This window comes from Salvelinus sp. IW2-2015, linkage group LG13, assembly GCF_002910315.2.
Source record: "Salvelinus sp. IW2-2015 linkage group LG13, ASM291031v2, whole genome shotgun sequence".
Classification (NCBI taxonomy): Eukaryota; Metazoa; Chordata; class Actinopteri; order Salmoniformes; family Salmonidae; genus Salvelinus; species Salvelinus sp. IW2-2015.
The window spans coordinates 13,932,242-13,953,409 of NC_036853.1; the positions used below are offsets into that span (position 1 = coordinate 13,932,242).

General features: G+C 45.0%; 1 protein-coding gene across 1 annotated transcript in view; it reads left to right on the forward strand.

Annotated features, from left to right (window-relative positions):
• The window catches only part of LOC111972166 (nuclear factor 1 C-type-like), a 98,700-nt gene that overhangs the window by 56,640 nt on the left and 20,892 nt on the right, over window positions 1-21,168 (forward strand). Inside the window, 3 exon segments of the mRNA XM_070446147.1 lie at window positions 8,595-8,666; window positions 8,998-9,072; window positions 14,001-14,124. Of these exon segments, the coding sequence (XP_070302248.1) occupies window positions 8,595-8,666; window positions 8,998-9,072; window positions 14,001-14,124 (271 nt within the window).

Sequence of the window (21,168 nt, forward strand, 5' to 3'; positions counted from 1 at the left end):
GCTTTTTGCTGAATTATTTAGCTATAGTGTGCTCAGTAGGTCTACCTCTCAAAGTCTATATCCACCATACCCAAGATATGAGTCAGTCCCAGTTCCAGACCCCAGCCCTCCCAGATCCCCTTTTGACAAGACAATTTTCCCTCCAGAGGGATTCATTTTGCCTTGTAGTTGAGGTTAAGCCTTTAGGCACCAGTGCCAAGCCACAGTCCATCAACTGGAGCTGCCATCCATCCATACAACACATCATATCACCCAGGCAGGCACCAGGCAGACACCCAGCTATCTGTGGGAGGAGGGTTGCCTCAGATGACCTCCTGTGTTGATCCTCTGCTCTCTCTCTCGACACTCGTGGACTCGTGGCACGCGCTGCAAGTTTGATAGGAGTGCTGAGATAAGTTGTGTGAACAGAGAGAATGTTAAGTGAAGCCTCACTTTCAAGGCAATACTTTCAGCAAATTTTCCAGTTTGAAGAAGTATCTTCAAGAGCATATTAGACTGAGCAGAATCTGTATCTAAACTAGACATGAGACCTACAGAAATCTCTCTGTCTCTGTCTCTCTCTTCTCTGTTCCCAGACTGCACTTTGACAGCTCACAGATTGGTGCTCGTCAAAAGAACACAAACAATCTTACAAAAACCACTCTGGTCGTTTAACGATCTCCCTTTTTCTTTCTGGTCGCTGCTGGCTCACCCCTAACATGTGGTGTAAAGATGCCAGAGTGTCAGACCACCTATGTCTGACTCTCATTAGCCTCCCTGACTTCATTGGCTCACTTCAATGCTGCACCAATAGGATGGATGACAGCATCTGCATCTGCCAATTAAATGTCCTGTAGTGACTGATTACCAGGGGTGAAAAACTGCCCCTTCTCATTGAAGCCATGGAAGTTCAAATCTGACAGGCTTGTTAGCAGAAAACAGGATCCCCATTAAAATGAATGGGAAAATAGCAGTTTTTGTGGTCATTCTTCATGTGAATAGAAATATGTTTCGAAGACAATCATGGTACCAATAATTGCTTTTAATAGACCAGATGTATGTCCTTGAACTGATTATTTTTAAAATTGTACACAGAAGACGTTATAAGGATAATTTAGTTGCTAATGGCAGCCTACAGTATCCCGGTCGGCCTTTAACTTGAGTTACTTAATGAAAGGGGGCAGCACTGAGCTAGCCTTCAACTTCACTTCCTGGAGTAACCAGGAAGTGAATGGTGTCATATGATCAATGGCTTTGTCCATTCATATATACAGTCATTGCTGATTACACTAGTGCTTTAATTTAATGTATTACAGTAGATGCAGTTTAGCCTAAGATCCATTGCTGGTTTGCAGAAACACTCATCAGACTCATCCTGTGTGTATGTGACAGCTGTACAGTTCTACACTCACCAGCAGAGCAGTGTACCGTACTATAGTAGGGGTTGTGGCTGGGTCATCTAAGCCAAAGCATGCTGTATCAGTAGTGAATTCTGCATCAGAGCCTCTCATGAAACTACTGACCTCCACACTGCCCCCTGTGGTTACAGATGGACACACACCCAGGCCGGGGCTACTTGGGAAAGCTTTTTAAAATGGTAATGATATATTATACTAGTATAACTAACTGGCTTGGTGAACAGTATGTGAGAAGTGATTATTGACCACACAGAATAACAAGGCATTGACCCTCTGTGTAAAAAATTAGCTGGGCAAACAGAGAGCAGTAAAGTGAGACATTAACATCCTTGGGGGTCTGTCCATGAAGTTGTTCCTAGAGCGTACCATTGTGGTCTGATATATGTTATTGTTTGCCATCAATTCAGCTGTCTGGCTCACGTTATTGTCATTCCAGTAATGTCCACTTAAAACTGGAGACAGAGGGTGTAGAGAAAGGGGTCAGCGAGCTAGCCGGTGGCTTCTCACCACAGTGAAATTATGCTATGGATATACTCTATTGTTGCCAAGCCAGAAAAGCCTATTTGAAATGGAATCTGCTGTGAATGGAAGACAGAAGGAGTGTGAAGGACAGCCTGCCTGCATGGTGGTAATTCCTTTCTATTTAGAGTCCTGGTGGTGGGAAGACTCCTGGAGCTGTCTCCAACACAAACAGGCACTACAAATACACTACAATTTAGCATTTTCTGCTGTGCATGAATATTCTCAGCAATCAAATTAAAATCCTGCATCTGTATGTTATCAGGTGACCAAATCAGATTGGTCAAATAAAGGGTTAAATACATTACTATGAAAAAAAAAGCTTGGCTGAGAGCCCCCATCATGCTGTTCTCTTACTTTAGCCACATACCAAAGACTCCCATAGGATGGAAAGAAAATGATGTAAGACATTCAGATTGTGGTTAATTGTAAAGATGTGCGTGTGCTTTATCATTCGTTATTTCATGTGCAAGGTTTTGTGTGCACACCGCTCCACGTGTCCACGCAAACGACATGTTGAGCTCAAATTGCAGGGAGAAATCTTTATAGCCGATCCAAAAGGGATGGTGGGTGGTTTAAAACCTTACATATAAATATATATTTTAATATGTCTATGAAATCCGTCCAAAAATAACTTGAAAAGAACACAGTGTTCGCATCTGGTTTTTTATATTGTGGTTTGTGGAAAAGCAAGAAAAATAAAGTTATATCATTCTTTACGAACAACACAAGCGAGGCCTTCTCTGGAGCTATTAATGCCCAGGGCTAGTCACTATAGTTGTTTAATAGCTCTCCCTGTTGGAATAAAAAAACTGACCTCCCGTGGCACGACTCACGCTGACAGCACTAATTGTAGTCGGGAGACTCCATGGCTTCTTTCACTCTGGAAGTTCAATGATCACTTTCTGCCTCTTACAAAATATCTCTTTCAGTATTTCTCGTTTGACTTCCTATGTGGTAACAAGTACCAAGAGGGAGCTCAGAGAGGGGTCGCTCATTTGACTGCAAATCATGGCAGTGTTAGCGTTTCTGTGCCTTACTGTCTTTGGTCATACTGTGTGCTGCACCATGTGTAGTGTCTGTGTGTTTTGTTTTACCCTACATGAGCAGTGTGTGCGTGTGTGTGTACGTGGGTGCATACCCACATGCAGACACTGTGTCCTCTGTATCTGAGTGAGTATCCTTCCCCCAGCTGGTAGCTATTCCTCTCCTGATTGAGCAAAATGCCTGATGTGTTATTACTGCCATGCCGCCCCCACTCCTTAAAGACCCACTACCACAGGAAGCTGCACTCTACTGCAAGGAAAGGTCAGCTGGTCCAATTATCAGAGGCCACCATTTTCACACCAATGCCTGACTTCCTGATATCCACTGTAACCAACTCCTTTCCTGGAACCTCAGTCTGCCAGCAGCGGGGCTGGAAGTTTGGCTTTTTGCAGCTGCGTAGTGTGCTTCTTTACCGTCAACATATTTTTCAGCTGCCTGACTTTGCCCATTCATTTTAGTTGTCTTTTTTGGTATCGTCACATTATTTGACAACAACCTGACCTCTACCCTACTTTACTTTTTAGCTGTCATCTCATTTTCTCTCCCTTCATCCTTCTCTGTGCTTGCGTCTCACTTTTTCTTCTCCAGATCCCTGTATGTTTTTCTGTCTGTGTTTTACGGTGGGCTGGTGCTGTTTATCAGTTTGAGAGCTGTGCGGTGTGTTTGACAGACGTGACTTAGGGCTCTCCTCTGCTCAGTTCTCCTCAGCGTAGTCTCTCTCTCTCAGACTCCATATAGAACACTTCAGTGCTCCAGCACATAAAAGGATGGCTGCGTCAAATTAAAGTCAGTACTGCAGCGCCTGATTCTCTCATGCTCAGCATTTTTTTCTGAATGAATTAAAAGGAGAATGCTCTCCAAGCTGACTGAGGGTTCTGTAATTCTGCAAAGACTTTCACTTGTGTAATCAGATCGAGTGACCCTCACTGTGTATGTTTCAGCAACAACCCAGCTTTAGGCTAAAACTGTTGGAAAATCTACCTTGAAATATATAGTATAAGCAGGATTAAAGCAGCCATCTACCAGCCAGCACTTGCTTTGTTTGCAAGAGAGGTTAGCTATTTTGAATATAAATTAGCGGTCTCTGCACCTTATTCTGAATAAATTAGGATGAGTTTAACAACACCATGGAACTCATTAGATGGTTAGATGATTTGGCCAATAAAAGTTTCCTGTTGAATTGGTTTCTATGTGGATTCTGGTCCAGCAGGCCTCTTCTATTTGGTGTCTCCCATTCTAAATGTTAACCAGCGTGGGGAGTTTGTGGGTGGGGAGGGCTGCTGGGCAGCCCATGCAGATTCAGACTGTCTGCATGGGCTGAAACGGAGGGGGGAAGAAGAGAGGGAGAAGAAGTGCAAGCAAGAAGGGGGAAAGAAATCAAACAGATAGGGAAAGAAATCGAACCGATAGGGAAAGAGGCTATCAACGTTTTTGTTTGCTGTAATATCTCTGCGTTGGCTTTGTTCTTGTCATTCCAAACAATTCGGTTTGAAATTTAATTGAAGATGTGAAATTGATTGGGGTTGCTGAGGGGAGAAGGGAGAGATGGAGAGAGATGGAGAGGTAAAATGAAGGGAGAGGGCTGAGCTCAGTAGCTCTGTTGCTGGGGCAGAACTCCATTGATTGGTTTGTTCTCTGAGCTCAGCTGCAGTGAGCTGGACAATCTTACCACAGAGAAACACGGAGACAGACTGCTGAGAAATATTACAAGAGGGAGCCCCTGGTGTTATATCATGGCACAAGCACTAGATATCATTTTATTTATCTGCATTTTCCCATATTACTCCAAACTAGTAAATCATACGATATGCTTGAACATACTACAACAATAAGTAAACTGTAGATATTCATGTTTTGGGGAATGTATACGGTATTGTGGTTGAGAATTGAATATGAGTGATATAAGTTCTATCCTATACTGAAGGGGGTGCCTTCCCACAGTGGTCTTACAGTACATCAGTAGAGCCTAGATGAGCTTTGCTGCAGCACGCTCAATTGTGCTAAAATGAACATTACTGTGATTAGCTTGTTACACACTAGAGAGGCTATCAGTTACACATTGGATTTGAATTGACTGTTCAATTCCATTTGAGATTTTAAAGTAGACAATCGGTTTGATAGTTACAAGGTAGCCATCTCTATACCAGAAGCTTGATTGTCGTAATGAATTAGTGTGTTATCGCTACATATTAAAGCCTCATAATAGGTGGGTCGTGTTCATGAAGTTATTTTTCCTAATTGCTCCAGTAAGGGGTGTAGTATTGAGAGCACAGCAATGTCTGTGATTCATATGAAATGCATATGATTCATATGAAGTTATAAGGGAACAGACAGGTCATAATTGTTTCCGTGTTTTGACCTATGTTGTTCCACTGTTACATCATCATAGCTTCAGTTCTCGTTCCTGCTAGAAACTGAGCTGCTGGAGAAATAGCTCCTCTCACCTAGTGACTGATGGGTAATGGGTTTGGGAGAAGCCAAAGATTGTCTCTCCAAATTTGCCCAGGCACCAGGGTAAATGTGAATAGACAGCCTTGCCTCAGAATCCCTAGCTTAGCTTCCTCTGTCCACTTCAGCCGGCAGTGTTGGCTTTAGCCAGCCAGCCACTGTATTTACAATAATGTAATGAGATCAAAATGAAACCAAATACTGGGTGCATTGTAGAAATTCTAATTCACCATCCTTGTGGTTTTCCTGTTATGGGAAAATATATACTGTACAAAGGGTTGTGTTACAAGAATCTCTCAGTTACGAGTATACTTGCAGCTTGGACCATATCTCTGGTAATTTACTTCAGACAAGCATGTGTCCCCTGGTTGGACTGATGAGGGAAGCTACTTTGCTTCCCTGTGCTTGTAATGCTGTCTGTTCTGTGTTGTAATTTAACTGTGACACACTGATTGCAGAGTAACTCAGCTAAAATGAGTTTCTGGTTAAGTCACTTCCATAGCAAAAATGTATTTCTCTCTCAAAACCCTCTCTATGTGCATCTCTCTCCCCCTCTCTATTTCTCTCTTTCTTCCTCTCTTTCTCTCTGTCTGCCAACAGCAATTAAGTGGCACTGCTCTGTCTCTCTCTCTCTTTTTGTCTTTCGTCTGAAGGGGTGATTTGGCACAGGAGCATGCTGGCACTCTTCAACCGTGTTAGTTGTACTTTGTGTGTTCTTTCTCTGGGCGAGAGAGAGAACGAGAGGGGGAGGGAGAGAGTGAGTGAGTGAAAGAGAGACGGGAGAAAGAGCAATCTAAAATGGCTGCCAACACTAAAGTCCTCTGCACATGAAATGTCTGCCAAAATGTATGTTTAGTTTAGCGATCCCTGGCCAGAGAAATAACTTACTTGGAAAGAAAACAGCAACAACAAGTGCCACAACATATATATATATATATTAATAATAAATGTGTAACGATGAGGTCAGGAATATGAGGGTGAGGATAGAGAGAGAAAGAGAGGAGAGATATAGTTAAATTCTGAAAGTGCGTAATAACACATTTTCAAAGTGTTTAATCCTGATGGAATGTGAATAAAAAAATATAAAAAAATAACAAGTTTAGGGACAAGTAGATCAATTTTGCCCTCATTGAACCCTGGTCAAGCTCACAGCTGCAATGTCCATTTATTATCCTTTCTGACATTTATGAATTTCTCACGTTTGAATGGTATCTCAGAGGTGTTGGAGATTTGTTCATTAACTCTTACAATCCTGGTATGATAAAACCATCAAAACAATATGACTTGAAAACATGAAGACACAATGTTAACAGTTAACAAAATGGCAGTCAACTACTTTCGGAGGGAAAATGGATGGTCTCTTGTTTCGCCCACGTTGTATTGCATCATCATGGCATCACCCCCCCCCCCCCCCCCCACAAACACCCTTACAAACCCATATATTTTTTCAAAAATATGATAAAGTAAATGCATTAACTATGTATTTGTTTTCCCCAGCAATGTCTTTGGGGCATTACGTGTCTTTGTGTGTGTGTGTGTGCCAGTCTCTCTCGCCTTCTCTTGCTATAGTTCCCTCTTTATTTTGCTCTTTGTGCCAGGGATTTTGTCTGAGGGTGGCCTGCCTAGAATCCGCTGTAGCTTTTGGCAAGAATGTATTGAGTATTGAAGATAGCAGAGGAGAGAAACAATTGGAGAAGTTTCATTGGCAGGGTATGTCTGACTTGGCCAGAGTAAAATCAAGATGGCTGTTTGTTTTTTTTCTGCAGTTTTTTTCGTTGTCTTTCTACTACAGTAGATTAGCCACAGAACAAACCACAGCCCAGAGGTCGACCATACTCCTCAATCAGTTTGAATGCTGCCTGCCAATTCTTTAGCACATCGCCCCATGATAGTGATTATAAGCTTGAGCACCATCGAAGTGGCTGTGGAAGAACGTATAAGGGGGATAAGGTAGAAATAATGCCATTCACTACAGAGCTTCATGAAGAAGACAGTCATTGCTACCTGTGTGGTGGTGCAGTCTGCTGTGGTTGTCACACATCACAGTAAGGTGTCTGGCTCATTCGTCCAGTGTAGAGGGAAGTCCAGAGGAAGCGGGGTGCTCGTTCTAGTGATGGGGAGTCAATGTGAAGATTACAATGAGGCGCTCCCTCCACAGACTCTAAACTCCAACTTGTGGAGCAGTGTGGAATGTGTGTGGCTTTGATCCGCTAGTGGAATCATGCCTATCTGATAGAGGAGGGCCCTATTTATTTACTTTTAGATTTTTACTGCTGTTCCCTTTGACTCTTTGTGGTAGATCTAGTATGCTCTGATTTCACACTAAGAATCCCCATTCTGGTTTGGACTGCACTCTATTTATTTAGCTTGTATTATCTGCATTTGCCAGGTTAAGCAGATATAAAAGTAGATTGTATTGGATTGTGTGGCCTTCCCATTGTTGTGATGCTTTATTGAGTGTACATTTTGGCAGAACAAAAATATTAGCCTGCCGAGTGGCGCAGCAGTCTAAGGCACAGCATCTCAGTGCTTGAGGCGTCACTACAGACACCCTAGTTCAATTCCAGGCTGTATCACAACCGGCCGTGATTGGGAGTCCCATAGGGCAGTGCATAATTGTAGAGGCTGCAGGTAGCCTAGTGGTTAGAGCGTTGGACTAGTAACCGAAAGGTTGCAAGATCAAATCCCTGAGCTGACAAGGTAAAAATCTGTTGTTCTGCCCCTGAACAAGGCAGTTAACCCACTGTTCCTAGGCTGTCATTGTAAATAAGAATTTGTTCTTAACTGACTTGCTTAGTTAAATAAATAATACAATTGGGAATCTAGTTAGACTTGCCAAACAAGGCAGTTTTATAATGAGGGATTTGGATCATGTTTCACATTTTTGTGGTAGGCCAATTTTATTTTTCTGAAACCATACTGGTTATAATAGCTTTAGCTCTATCTATAAACTTTTACATCAATATAGTACTTATTTGAAATTTGTCCCATTATTCCTCACTAAATATGTTCATTTTTGGAGACTGTTTCTAACTACTTAATCACCCTCAAATGAGCCTTTTACATGGTAGAAACTGAAACCAATTATGTTGGGTTTAGACTTATGTATCTCACCCCCCCCATCCCCTCCCCCCTGTTTCTCTCTTTCTCCCCCTCTCTCTTCCTTTCCTCCCCTCTCTTCAGAGTCAGAGCAGAGCAGTAGCCCACGCACAGGTATTGGGTCAGATCAGGAGGATAGCCGAGCTGCCACCATGGGTAAGGGGCCCCATCGACTCGCACACACATCCAAATACCAACACACAAACATATTCTTACACATTTACACACTGCCAGACAGTGACATAAGCACTGAGCTTGTTATTCATCTAGCACACGCAATACCTTTCACTGTAATATTTGGAATCCAATACATTCCAGGTAGCTGATAGGCTCAAACATTATGGGCATGTGCTTTACTGGCTTGCTGATACTCTGCCATGTATTGTGTCTTTGTCTTGTGATGTCTCTTAAAGGTGAGAAGTTCCTGTAATGTTTGTTGTATTATGTCACAGAACTCTCCATGGTGACTCATCTCTGTGTTTTCCAGATGCTCCTGAGTTTCAGGAAAGCTTTGTGACGTCAGGAGTTTTTAATGTAACAGAGCTGGTGCAAGTGTCCAGAAGTAAGATTTTTACACCTTTTATTTAGCTACGTGTGTTTTTATATATTTGTGGTTGAATGGATGGACGGAGTGTGTTGGTGCAATATCATCTTTTTGTTACAGTTCTTTCTTAAAACGTCATGTGTGGCTGCTTTCCTTATAACTCCCATAACTTACACAGCAACATGCTTAGGAGCTGGACATGTGTCACATAAACTATGGTGATTCAAGTTCTGAAAGCCCTCTTCTGTGAATAATGAGCTAGCTCACACACTCTGGCCCTCAGGCAGCGGGTGGAAACTCCCAGCCTCTCTGGCAGCAGTCACTCTGCTCCCCTCAGTAGCTGAGCTCCTAGTCTCTACATTGCTGCATGTTCCACTTCTGCTATTCAACCATAACCCCATCAGATGGATACACAGAGGTAGGAAACACATGGATGGTATAACAGCCTAGGTGACAAAGATGGTAGGGAATATCCAGGTCCAGGATTACGGGAGATACTAATGTAATCCACTTACAGCATTAATCACAGTCAACATGCAGAGTAAGCCTCTCCTTACTGTCTACACCCCATCAGACACTCAATATGATTTCTGACCGGGAATCAGATCATAGGGCTTTAGGATGACATTATTTAGGACTTCCTCATCATTCATGTTGTTTTATCTGTCTCATGGTGGATTGTGGATCGTGCAGATGTTTTATCCATGTAATATGTTCTACTCACAATGCTAAGGCTGCGTGTTCTGTGCTGTGTGCTTTGAGCTTTGTGATTGGCTGGGGATGCTGTGCTCACCAGGCCTGGCATTAGTGAATTAGGGCCACATTAACCTCTAATCACTTTGTATGAATAACCATCATCTCCCAGCCCCACAGACCTCACTAGTCACCACCTGAGACTTCTATTCACTTACCCTCCAATCTGAGTCATCATTTACATACGTTATTTCATTATGTTTAGAAATTGAGTTTAATCAGATTTGAAAGGCAGCGCAAGTGAAGGGAGCTGAAGGGAGAGAAGCTCACCCATCTGTCGTATGTAATTGATCACGCTTTCGGTTTCCACGGTGATAATGCCTTTCTCCGAAGGGTCTTCATCTGTCATTCAAAATAAATGCTCTTCAGTATGAACGACAAGCTCTGATGAGCGTACATTCACTCACACACCGATTTGAAATACTTATTTGAATCCACTACAAAAAAAGGATCCAAACATTTCAAAGGTCTCTGTATTCATGGCACTCAAAGGTACAGAAAGCAAATCCTTCTCCAAACAGCTAGGCTGCCCACGACAACTGAAACAGAGTGTACATAGCCAATTGCTTTGGCCTAGTTTTTGTCAGGCCCACAATCTGGAGGCCACGCACTGCAGGCCTGTGTACGTGGCCAAGACTGCCAAATATCAGCACCACCTTCTTGTACCTCCACCCGAGGCTGTCCAAGAGTGGCGGATACGAGAGGCGGATACTTCCGCAGCTTCTCGGCAAAGGCCTGCTCCATGTAGCCTTAAAATGAGCAGACCACTTCCACAATGAGCACCTCTCCCTTACCTCCCCCCACAACAACAATATCTGGCGTAGTTGGCACACATGAAAACACATCAACATAAAACCAGCTTCCCCTTACACAACAATGTTTCTGCATATGTGCTGTTGGTGAGACTGTCTCACCTCGCTGGCTATCAGGTCAATAAGACTGTCATGTCTAGCAATGTACAAATCCTTGTATGAACAGAAGCCATTCACAACATGGGCATTACATTTGACTTATGTAGAATACAAAATGGGTACCGGAGTGCTAGATTATATTGTGTTGGTATAACTTGCAGCCTTGCCTTAACAGTAAAGGTGAGAATGTTCTCGCCAACGGCAGCATTCTGGTACATGGAAGTGGAGACACAGTCCAGAGCAGTGAGTTCCCCCTGCAGCCTCAGGCCAGTCCAGTGTGGTCAGTAGCTGCATCCATCTGATACCAAGGAGTGTTGTCCTATGTCACTATTGCCAGTGATTTGTGTTCAATGGTGAAGACAGGCATGGTGGGTGGAGGGCCGGATCTCCATTGGCAGACCACCTCTGTCTTGGTGGTGTTGATAGACAGTCCCATCCTGCTATAGACCCTCATAGATGCTACAAGGATGGACTGAAGGTCTTCTGGAGTGTGGGTCACTAGAGCACAGTCATCAGCCGAAGCCTTGGTGGTTGCTTGAAGCCTCCTGATGTTGAATAGGTTTCCATCCAGCCTGAAGGCCACCGCAACCATGCTGCTGTCCTCAAGCTCCTTGTGGAGAAGCTGGGTGACATATAGGAGGAAGATGTTAAAGAGTACCGGTGCCAGAACACATCCCTGTCTCACACTGATGCTTACTCCAAAGAGCACTGACTCCTGCCCTCCTATGGCCATCGGAGCCATCATCCCATCTTGGAACTGGCAAAGGATGTTGACACATTTGTCTGGACAGCCACATTTGAGTAGAATGCCCCATAGTAGTTCCCTGCTCACAATGTTGAAGTCCTTGGAGAGGTCGACAAAGACCATGAAAAGGTCCTGATGTTGTTCACGTTACTTCTCCTGGAGTTGCTGTGCCGTGAATATCATGTCGACCGTCTCCTGTTCTTTCTGAAGCCGCATTGTGACTCTGGCAGCAGTTCCTCTGTGATGTTGTTCACCAGCATGTGTAGCATCACCTTGGCCAGGACCTTGCCGGCAAAAGACAGAAGGGATATCCCCCGGCTGCTCCCGCAGATGGACTTGTCAGCCTTGTTCTTACCTCAGTGTACTTGTTGTTCTTGAGGGAACAGAAAGCTGATAACACCACACACACACACACACACACACACACACACACACACACACACACACACACACACACACACACACACACACACACACACACACACACACCTTATGTAGAATGCTTTAGCTATAATTATCAAAACTAAATGAGTGAGTTATTATGATGCATAGGGAACACGTTTCACATTACACCTGTCAAACTGGCTCTCTGTTTTCACATTACATCTGTCAAACTGGCTCTCTGTTTTCACATTACATCTGTCATACTGGATCTCTGTTTTCACAATTACATCTGTCAAACTGTCTCTCTGTTTTCACCATTACATCTGTCAACCTGGCTCTCTGTTTTCACATTACATCTGTCAAACTGGCTCTCTGTTTTCACATTACATCTGTCAAACTGGCTCTCTGTTTTCACATTACATCTGTCAAACTGTCTCTCTGTTTTCACATTACACCTGTCAAACTGGCTCTCTGTTTTCACATTACATCTGTCAAACTGGTCTCTGTTTTCACATTAACCTGTCAAACTGTCTCTCTTGTTTCACATTACACCTGTCAAACTGTCTCTCTGTTTTCACATTACACCTGTCAAACTGTCTCTCTGTTTTCACATTAACCCTGTCAAACTGGCTCTCTGTTTTCACATTACATTGTCAAACTGGCTCTCTGTTTTCACATTACATCTGTCAAACTGGCTCTCTGTTTTCACATTACATCTGTCAAACTGGCTCTCTGTTTTCACATTACACCTGTCAAACTGGCTCTCTGTTTTCACATTACATCTGTCAAACTGGCTCTCTGTTTTCACATTACACCTGTCAAACTGGCTCTCTGTTTTCACATTACATCTGTCAAACTGGCTCTCTGTTTTCCGTGTGGTATTTTGACTCACTAATTGGAATAAATGTAGAAGTTAGACTTCAATTAACCACCTGCCAGCTGGCCTCTCCCGGGGAAAAGAATGCTAGTCCAGACTCACCCCCTCGACTCCCAAAATCCTCAGCTGCCCATGGGCTATGCTATAAGAACTATCACCTGCACCTCTGTTCATGTGGCATACTCCACAACACTTGTAATATGTATTTACGCTCATATCCATGCTTGCGTTTTGCCCCAAGGGCGTTGATTTAGATTTATAGACTACATAATTAGCTTATTTAACTAATCGGTTACTTTTAAGTGCACTCCACTTTATTTACCCAGGCCTCATGTGGGATGCATATCCTAGGAGACATTAGCCGCCTTTTAGAAAGGATGAATTCTCCACTGACCTACTTTACCAGTGTAATTAAACAGAGCAGAATGTGTTGTAATTACGAGCTTGTTTACATCACCATGGTTATCCAGCTCAACTACAGAAATAGAATCCCTCACATGAATGGGGATTCCTGTTTCTAATAATTCCATTTCTATGCTTTCAACCACCACCCTGCCCGTGTTCAGTTCCCTCCCTGGTTACTCTTCTTTGGCCAGAGGTTCCTGTAAGGTGCAGTGAGGGAATTGCTACACTGGAGATCCATGAATCCTCCTTTTGTGTTGTGTTCTCCAGCGTCTCAGTACAGTGTGTAGTCAGGGAGAGATTGATTTCCGGGGGATCTGTAGTGACGCCATCCCCACTGTTAATAAGCATACCTGCCCTAACAAATGGGCCATTGTTCTCCAAGCTCACTGTGTCGCCCCACTGCTCGGTAGTATAGTGCAACAACATCTCTGTCCACTCCAGCCAGACCACAGCACAGCAGCAGGCAGCCATTAATGCACATGGTTATATAAAGTACATTAGTGGAAACCTGAGACGGGAAATGGGGTAAAGGCTGATAGTGGCTACACAGCCCCAGACCCATAATTCCACATTCTCCTGCTCTTGTCCTGAGCGTTGAAGTATGGTAGCAGACTGCTGCTGGTATTGTCCACGTTTTGGAGCTGTTACAGAGAAGGGCACACAGATACAACACAATATCTTTGCTCACACAGCGACACAATTCTTCAGCAGCGATGTATGAGTGAGCTTGAGGATGGTGCTACATATCCTTTATGCAGATGTTTGAGTATGATTCCATAGATAATTGCATGTTTAATTGACAGTAATGTACAGTGTGTGACATGTTCCTCCCCTGACTGACCTGTCCCCTCTGTGTGTTTGTTGCATGCAGCTCCGGTGGTGACCGGGGCAGGCCCTAACTTCTCCCTGGGGGAGCTGCAGGGGCACCTGGCCTACGACCTCAACCCCTCAGGGGTGGGCATGAGGAGAACCCTGCCCAGCACCTCCTCCAGCGGGTCAGTACCAGCCCCAAAACACACACATGCACACAATCTAGACTGGAAATGAACAAACTGCATACACTACAAAGGCACAAACTCGCGGCACCGTACACTTCTTTAATTAATGTTGATATTACTCTACCTGTGAATACACTCACATTCAGAATGTTCAAATACATTCCAGGTTAACATGAGCCTTAAATGAACGGCTGGATGTGCAACACTTGAGAGGAAGACTGTGTTTTTTCATGGGTGCACAGAGAGCAGTGTCCTTTTGCCCGAAAGCGCAACACTTTAACTAAAAGAACAATGGCTGTTCCTCAGGTGACTGCAGACTATGTGATTTATCTGGACGTGTACACCACTGCCAAAACACCAGCTGTGATTTATTGTGTAATTTGTCACTGTAAAAGGCAAGTAAAGCTGGGACAAAATGAGACTGTAAATTAACTGGTTTACCTGAAGGTCCTGAAACTACTCAGTTTTCTACCGGTCATCTTCAGGTTGCTGTTTTTGACCCACTTGTGTACTGTGTGTGTGGTGTGTGTGTGGTGGTGTGTGTGTGTGTGTGTTGTGTGTGTGTGTGTGTGTGTGTGTGTGTGTGTGTGTGTGTGTGTGTGTGTGTGTGTGTGTGTGTGTGTGTGTGTGTGTGTGTGTGTGTGTGTGGTGCGTGGCGTGCATGTGTTCGTTCGTGCTTGCGTGCGTGCGTGCGTGCTTGCTAACGCATCAAATCAGCCTCTAAAGTCCATTGTGCACGAGATGACGCTGTCGAGTAATATTAAACATAATTGAGCAAGCAAACGCTTAATCAAGAGGGCAGAGAATGGGTCCTGCGAGCAGAAGATGTGCCCCCGAGTGAACAGGCCAGTGGAGAGAGCAGAGGATGCGCCCGCGAGCGAACAGGCCAGTGGAGAGAGTAGAGGATGCGCCCGCGAGTGAACAGGCCAGTGGAGAGAGCAGAGGATGCGCCTGCGAGCGGACAGGCCAGTGGACAGAGCAGAGGATGTGTCCACGAGTGGACAGGCCAGTGGAGAGAGCAAAGGATGCACCCGCGAGTGGACAGGCCAGTGGAGAGAGCAGAGGATGTGTCCACGAGTGGACAGGCCAGCGGAGAGAGCAGAGGATGTGCCCGCAAGCAGACAGGCCAGTGGAGAGAGCAGAGGATGCACCCGCGAGCGAACAGGCCAGTGGAGAGAGCAGAGGGTGTGCCTGCGAGCGGACAGGCCAGTGGAGAGAGCAGAGGATGTGCCCGCGAGCGGACAGGCCAGTGGAGAGAGCAGAGGATGTGCCCGCGAGCCGGTACATAAGTGCCCCGTTTGTAGTAGAGCAGAGGAGGTGCGAGCGGACAGGCCAGTGGAGAGAGCAGAGGATGTGCCCGCGAGCGGACAGGCCAGTGGAGAGAGCAGAGGATGTGCCCGCGAGCGACAGGCCAGTGGAGAGAGCAGAGGATGTGCCCGCGAGCGGACAGGCCAGTGGAGAGAGCAGAGGATGTGCCGCGAGCGGACAAGGCCAGTGGAGAGAGCAGAGGATGTGGGGCCCGCGAGCGGACAGGCCAGTGGAGAGAGCAGAGGATGTGCCCGCGAGCGGACAGGCCAGTGGAGAGAGCAGAGGATGTGCCCGCGAGCGGACAGGCCAGTGGAGAGCTTGCAAGTGTTACTTTCAATTTGGCATTGGAAGTTGTATTGAGTACAGGCAGTAATACAGGAGTCAAATTGCATAGGGAGTCTCATCAGATCAGATGTTATCAGCAATTCAGAGCCATCTGGGGAAAGAGCACAAGTAGAACAAAGATATATGTGCTGAAAACTGATAAAATGTATCATTCAAGGTCAGATTTCACCTAAAACAATGACATGAACTCTGTCCCAATTAATCTCAGCTTAACTCCTCACTTCCTCTCTACTCGAATGCTTCTCAAAACCCATTGGAGGTCTGAGGCGAGGAACCTAGGGTCCTCTCCTCTGATGGTGTTTTAGAAGGAGGCACGTAAAAAGGATGCAAGGAATCGAGGAAAGATAAAATGACACAGATCAGTGGCATGTTTGCCTCAATATGGAATGGCAGACGTCACTATGTGGGAGCACGCCCCTATCCACATCGACGGGACCACAGTGGAAAGGTGAAGAGCTTTAAGTTCCTCGGTGTACACATCACTGACAATCTGAAATGGTCCACCCACACAGACAGTGTGGTGAAGAATGCACAACAGCTCCAATTCAACCTCAGGAGGCTGAAGAAATTTGGCTTGGCCCCTAAGACCCTCACAAACTTTTACAGATGTAAAATTGGGCTGTATAACCGCCTGGTACGACAACTGCACCGCCCAAAACCACTGGAGGGTGGTGCAGTCTGCCCAGTGCATCTGCCCAGTGTCCTCCAGGACACCTACAACGCCCGATGTCACAGGAAGATCATCAAGGACATCAACCACCCGAGCCACGGCCTGTTCACCCCGCTATCATCCAGAAGGCAAGGTCAGTACAGGTGCATCAAAGCTGGGACCGAGAGACTGAAAAACAGCTTCAATCTCAAAGCCATCAGAATAGTCATCACTAGCCAGCTACCACCCAGTACCACCCTACCACCCAGTAACTTAATCCTGCACCTTGGAGGCTGCTGCCCTATGTACATAGACATGGAATCACTGGTCACTTGAAATGGAACACTAGGGAAAGGGGGAAACCTAGTCAGTTGTACAACTGAATGCCCTCAACTGACATGTGTCTTCCACATTTAACCCAACCCCTCTGAATCAGAGAGGTGCGGGGGGCTGCCTTATTCAACATCCACGGCGCCCGGGGAACAGTGGGTTAACTGCCTTGCTCAGGGGCAGAACGACAGATATTTACCTTATCAGCTCAGGGATTCGATCCAGCAACCTTTTGATTGCGCTAACCACTAGGCTACCTGCCGCCTAATCACTTTAATAATGTTTACATACTGTTTTACTCATTTCATATGTATATTCTGTATTCTACTGTATTTTGGTCAATGCCACTCCAACATTGCTCGTCCTAATATTTATATATTTCTTAATTCCATTATTTTGCTTTTAAATGTGTGTGTATTGTTGTGAATTGTTAGATACTACTGCACTGTTGGAGCTAGGAACACAAGCATTTCGCTACGCCCGCAATAACATCCGCTAAATATGTGTATGTGACCAATACAATTTGATTTGATTTGAGCAGAGCAGAGGCGTACAATCCAGGGCCTTCGTCAATGTTATTGAGCAATAAGAAACCTTCTTTAGAACTTTAGTTAAGAAACAGATAGATGAGCATACAGGTATGTTTAAGGTGCCATACCTTTAGCTCGTTGGTGCAGCTGATAGGCTAGATCGAGTTGGAGAAGGTCTTGACCACGCTCTGGCTGTTCTCCAGACAGCGGTAACGCTGGAACGTGTCCCAGGCACTGTTGGTGGCCATGTCCCCTCCCTCAGAACCAGTGAAGATCTCCAGGTTCTTACAGTGGGGCATCAGCACAATCTGTAGAGAAGACAGAAAGTTACAGAGGATTGAAGTAGATTTAGTATGGAGTCGAAGGGCTGAATCCCAACTTAAAATCTTTGTAGCGTGAATTTTTATTCAGGTGACATCAATGCATGATTTACGCAAACGTCTCAGTTGTGTCTAGGTGTTTAACAGTGTGTGTGTGTGGGAACTAACCGAGTCAATGAGTGTGCATGGGGACTGGACATCACTGAGTGCAGAGTAGAGGGGCAAGCTAAGACGAACAGTGTAGTCCATCCCTGCCTCGAAACACTGGTCTGGGGAGCACCACATATCTGAGGAGATGAGAGGGAGGGAGATCACAAAACACTGCACTAAATCACACGCAAGAAAAGTGTATGCAAACAAAACACAGGCCTGTAATGCAAGGTGTATACAGACTCATAGTAATGTAGACTCATATACACAACACGTATATCCTACACTACACACTACACTTGCATATACAGACCCATTACTCACACTCTCACGCACAACAACCATACACAGAGAGCAAGACTAGGTGTGTGTTTACCATGATCCAAGGTGGAGGAAATGTTTGTTGAGATGGGACGCATCACCTCCTCCCACTGGTCCAGTAACTATGCCAGCACAACGGGTACATAGACATTGGAGTTTGATTCCCCTGGTCAGGACTCCACTGAGGGAGGTGGAGGGATACATATGTGCTGAGTTGTGGAGGGATACATATGTGCCAATTTGTGTAAGGCACAATATGAGTTGCTGTTTTAAAAGAGGCAACTATGGATGATAATTTAGCCAAATATAACATACTATGTGGGACTGAGGCGAGCTGTACCCGTCCACGCCACTCGTCAGTCAGTATGGCTCAGTATTAAACAGCCTGCTGTCATTTCATGCCCAACCTTCGTCTTGGAGAGCTATCCTCCTATAGGTTTTCACTTCATCCCTTACCTACACCAAATAGACAGCAGATGGTCAAAGTCAATAACATGTCGTCCTCTCTACTTGACAAATGTCCTAACAACAATGACTCCATTCAACGTCAAAGCAATTAGAGGAACTCTCAGTACCACTAAGTTACGGGTAGAAGTCATGGTTAGGAAATCCCCAGAGTGCTGTGCATAGTGGAGAGCCAAGGTACTTGAAACAGAGTATCTCCTATCTCTGTCAGCTAAGCAGAGAATTACTTATCCGCCACATAGTGAAAGTGGGCCTGGGTGGAGAAAGGGATGGAGAGAGAAAAGATGGTTAGAGGACATTCTCTCATTGTAACTGCCGAAAACTTGCCAGATTAAAAGTAATAAAATCTGTATTTCAAATAGACTGTATCTCAAAGTATTCTGCTGATTATGGCTTTGTGGTTGTGTTAACTAGGGCTGTGGCGGTCATGAAATTTTGTCAGTTGGTTATTGTCATGCAAAATACTGCCGGTCTCACGGTAGCTGAGAAATAAATAAAACAACACTTATTTCACTCCACGCATCAACCAGTGTTTGAGGAGCGTGCTCCCACTGTGCGAGAGGTGATATTCCGCTAAAACAATTTTAAAAATTATTTTCAAACGTATTTATTTTTATGACATTTCTTCTCACCAATTTCATGGTATCCAGTTGGTAGTTCCGATCTTGTCTCATCGCTGCAACTCCCCAACGGCCTCGGTCAAGACATGCATCCTCCAAAACATGATCCACCAAGCTGCGCTGCTTCTTAACACACTGCCGCACCAATGTGTCCGAGGAAGCACTGTTTGACAGGTGACAGAGTCAGCTTGCAGGTGCCCGGCCCGCCACAAGGAGTCGCAAGAGCGCGATAGCCAAGGAAAGCCCCTCGCCCAAACCCTCCCCTAACCCGGATGGCATTGTGCCGATTGGGCACCGCCCTATGGGGATTACGGTCACGGACGGCTGTGACACACCCTAGGCTGTAGAGGCACCTCAGCACTGCGATGCAGTGCCTTAGACCGCTGCGCCATTCGGGAGGCCCGATATTCTGCTGAAACTCTGTATGCCATGGGCTCTCCGACCCTGTTCCTGCAGCTACCCAGTGCTTAATTTGGGAAACCAAGTGAAATATGTTTGGGAACATTGATAGTGACATGTTTTCTCAACAAAACATATTTCACTAAACTGTTGACAGCCCCTCTCTGCGCTCAAGAAAGGAATAAAGGAGAGAGGAGGAGATGGAAACGCATGGTGCTGAGATATTCTGTATAGCTGAAGGTGTGTCACCCAATTAATGAAGAAAATATAAAAAAATCCCTATTACTAGGCTATTCAAAATCAAATACAAATTCACTATAATTGTAGGCCAACTGTAAGCTGCCCTGCATAATCAATGAACCAACAGCATCGCCTAGGTCTATACGTTCTCTCCCAGACTCATGGATAGACATTTTGGAGCGTAGCAGAAGGTAACTAGTCCATCCAGTATGCATAATAATACAGTCCACACTCAAAGTTGATTACTCAAATTTGTTTAATTTTGGAGTATAGGCTAGATCAATTATATACCAAAGACATCTTTAATCAGTTTTGTTTGATGTTTTTCTGCCATGTGTAATATGCGGTAGGCTATGTATTGTATAACAGCACAATCATATATTCTTTTACATTTTTAAGTTGGGAGGCTTGGGCTCAGAAGCCTATGTATAAGCTCTAATATGTGTATTGTGTTTTGAATGAATCATCACCTTAGAAAGCGCTGGCCATTTCGTTGTGTTAGGTTTTGAAACAACACCCACAATGATAATGTTTTACACTCAGCTTCAACCTGCTGTTGAACTTCTTTCTTCAAACTGATCCTCACAGTGAGGTGAGTTTAAAAGCACAATACTGTTTTGATGATGTGTTTGATGCGATTTTGGATTGTATTTACAGTGAAGTCAGAGTGGTTAGAGGGACAACAGAGCCCTGAGTACCAGGCCATTAGGACCTGATGGAGGGACAACAGAGCCCTGAGTACCAGGCCATTAGGACCTGATAGAGGGACAATAGAGCCCTGAGTACCAGACCATTAGGACCTGATAGAGGGACAATAGAGCCCTGAGTACCAGACCATTAGGACCTGATACATTTACATTTACATTTAAGTCATTTAGCAGACGCTCTTATCCAGAGCGACTTACAAATTGGTGCATTCACCTTATGATATCCAGTGGAACAACCACTTTACAATAGTGCATCTAACTCTTTTAAGGGGGGGGGTTAGAAGGATTACTTTATCCTATCCTAGGTATTCCTTAAAGAGGTGGGGATTCAGGTGTCTCCGGAAGGTGGTGATTGACTCCGCTGACTGCTCGTGAGGGAGTTTGTTCCACCATTGGGGTGCCAGAGCAGCGAACAGTTTTGACTGGGCTGAGCGGGAAATGTACTTCCTCAGAGGTAGGGAGGCGAGCAGGCCAGAGGTGGATGAACGCAGTGCCCTTGTTTGGGTGTAGGGCCTGATCAGAGCCTGAAGGTACGGAGGTGCCGTTCCCCTCACAGCTCCGTAGGCAAGCACCATGGTCTTGTAGCGGATGCGAGCTTCAACTGGAAGCCAGTGGAGAGAGCGGAGGAGCGGGGTGACGTGAGAGAACTTGGGAAAG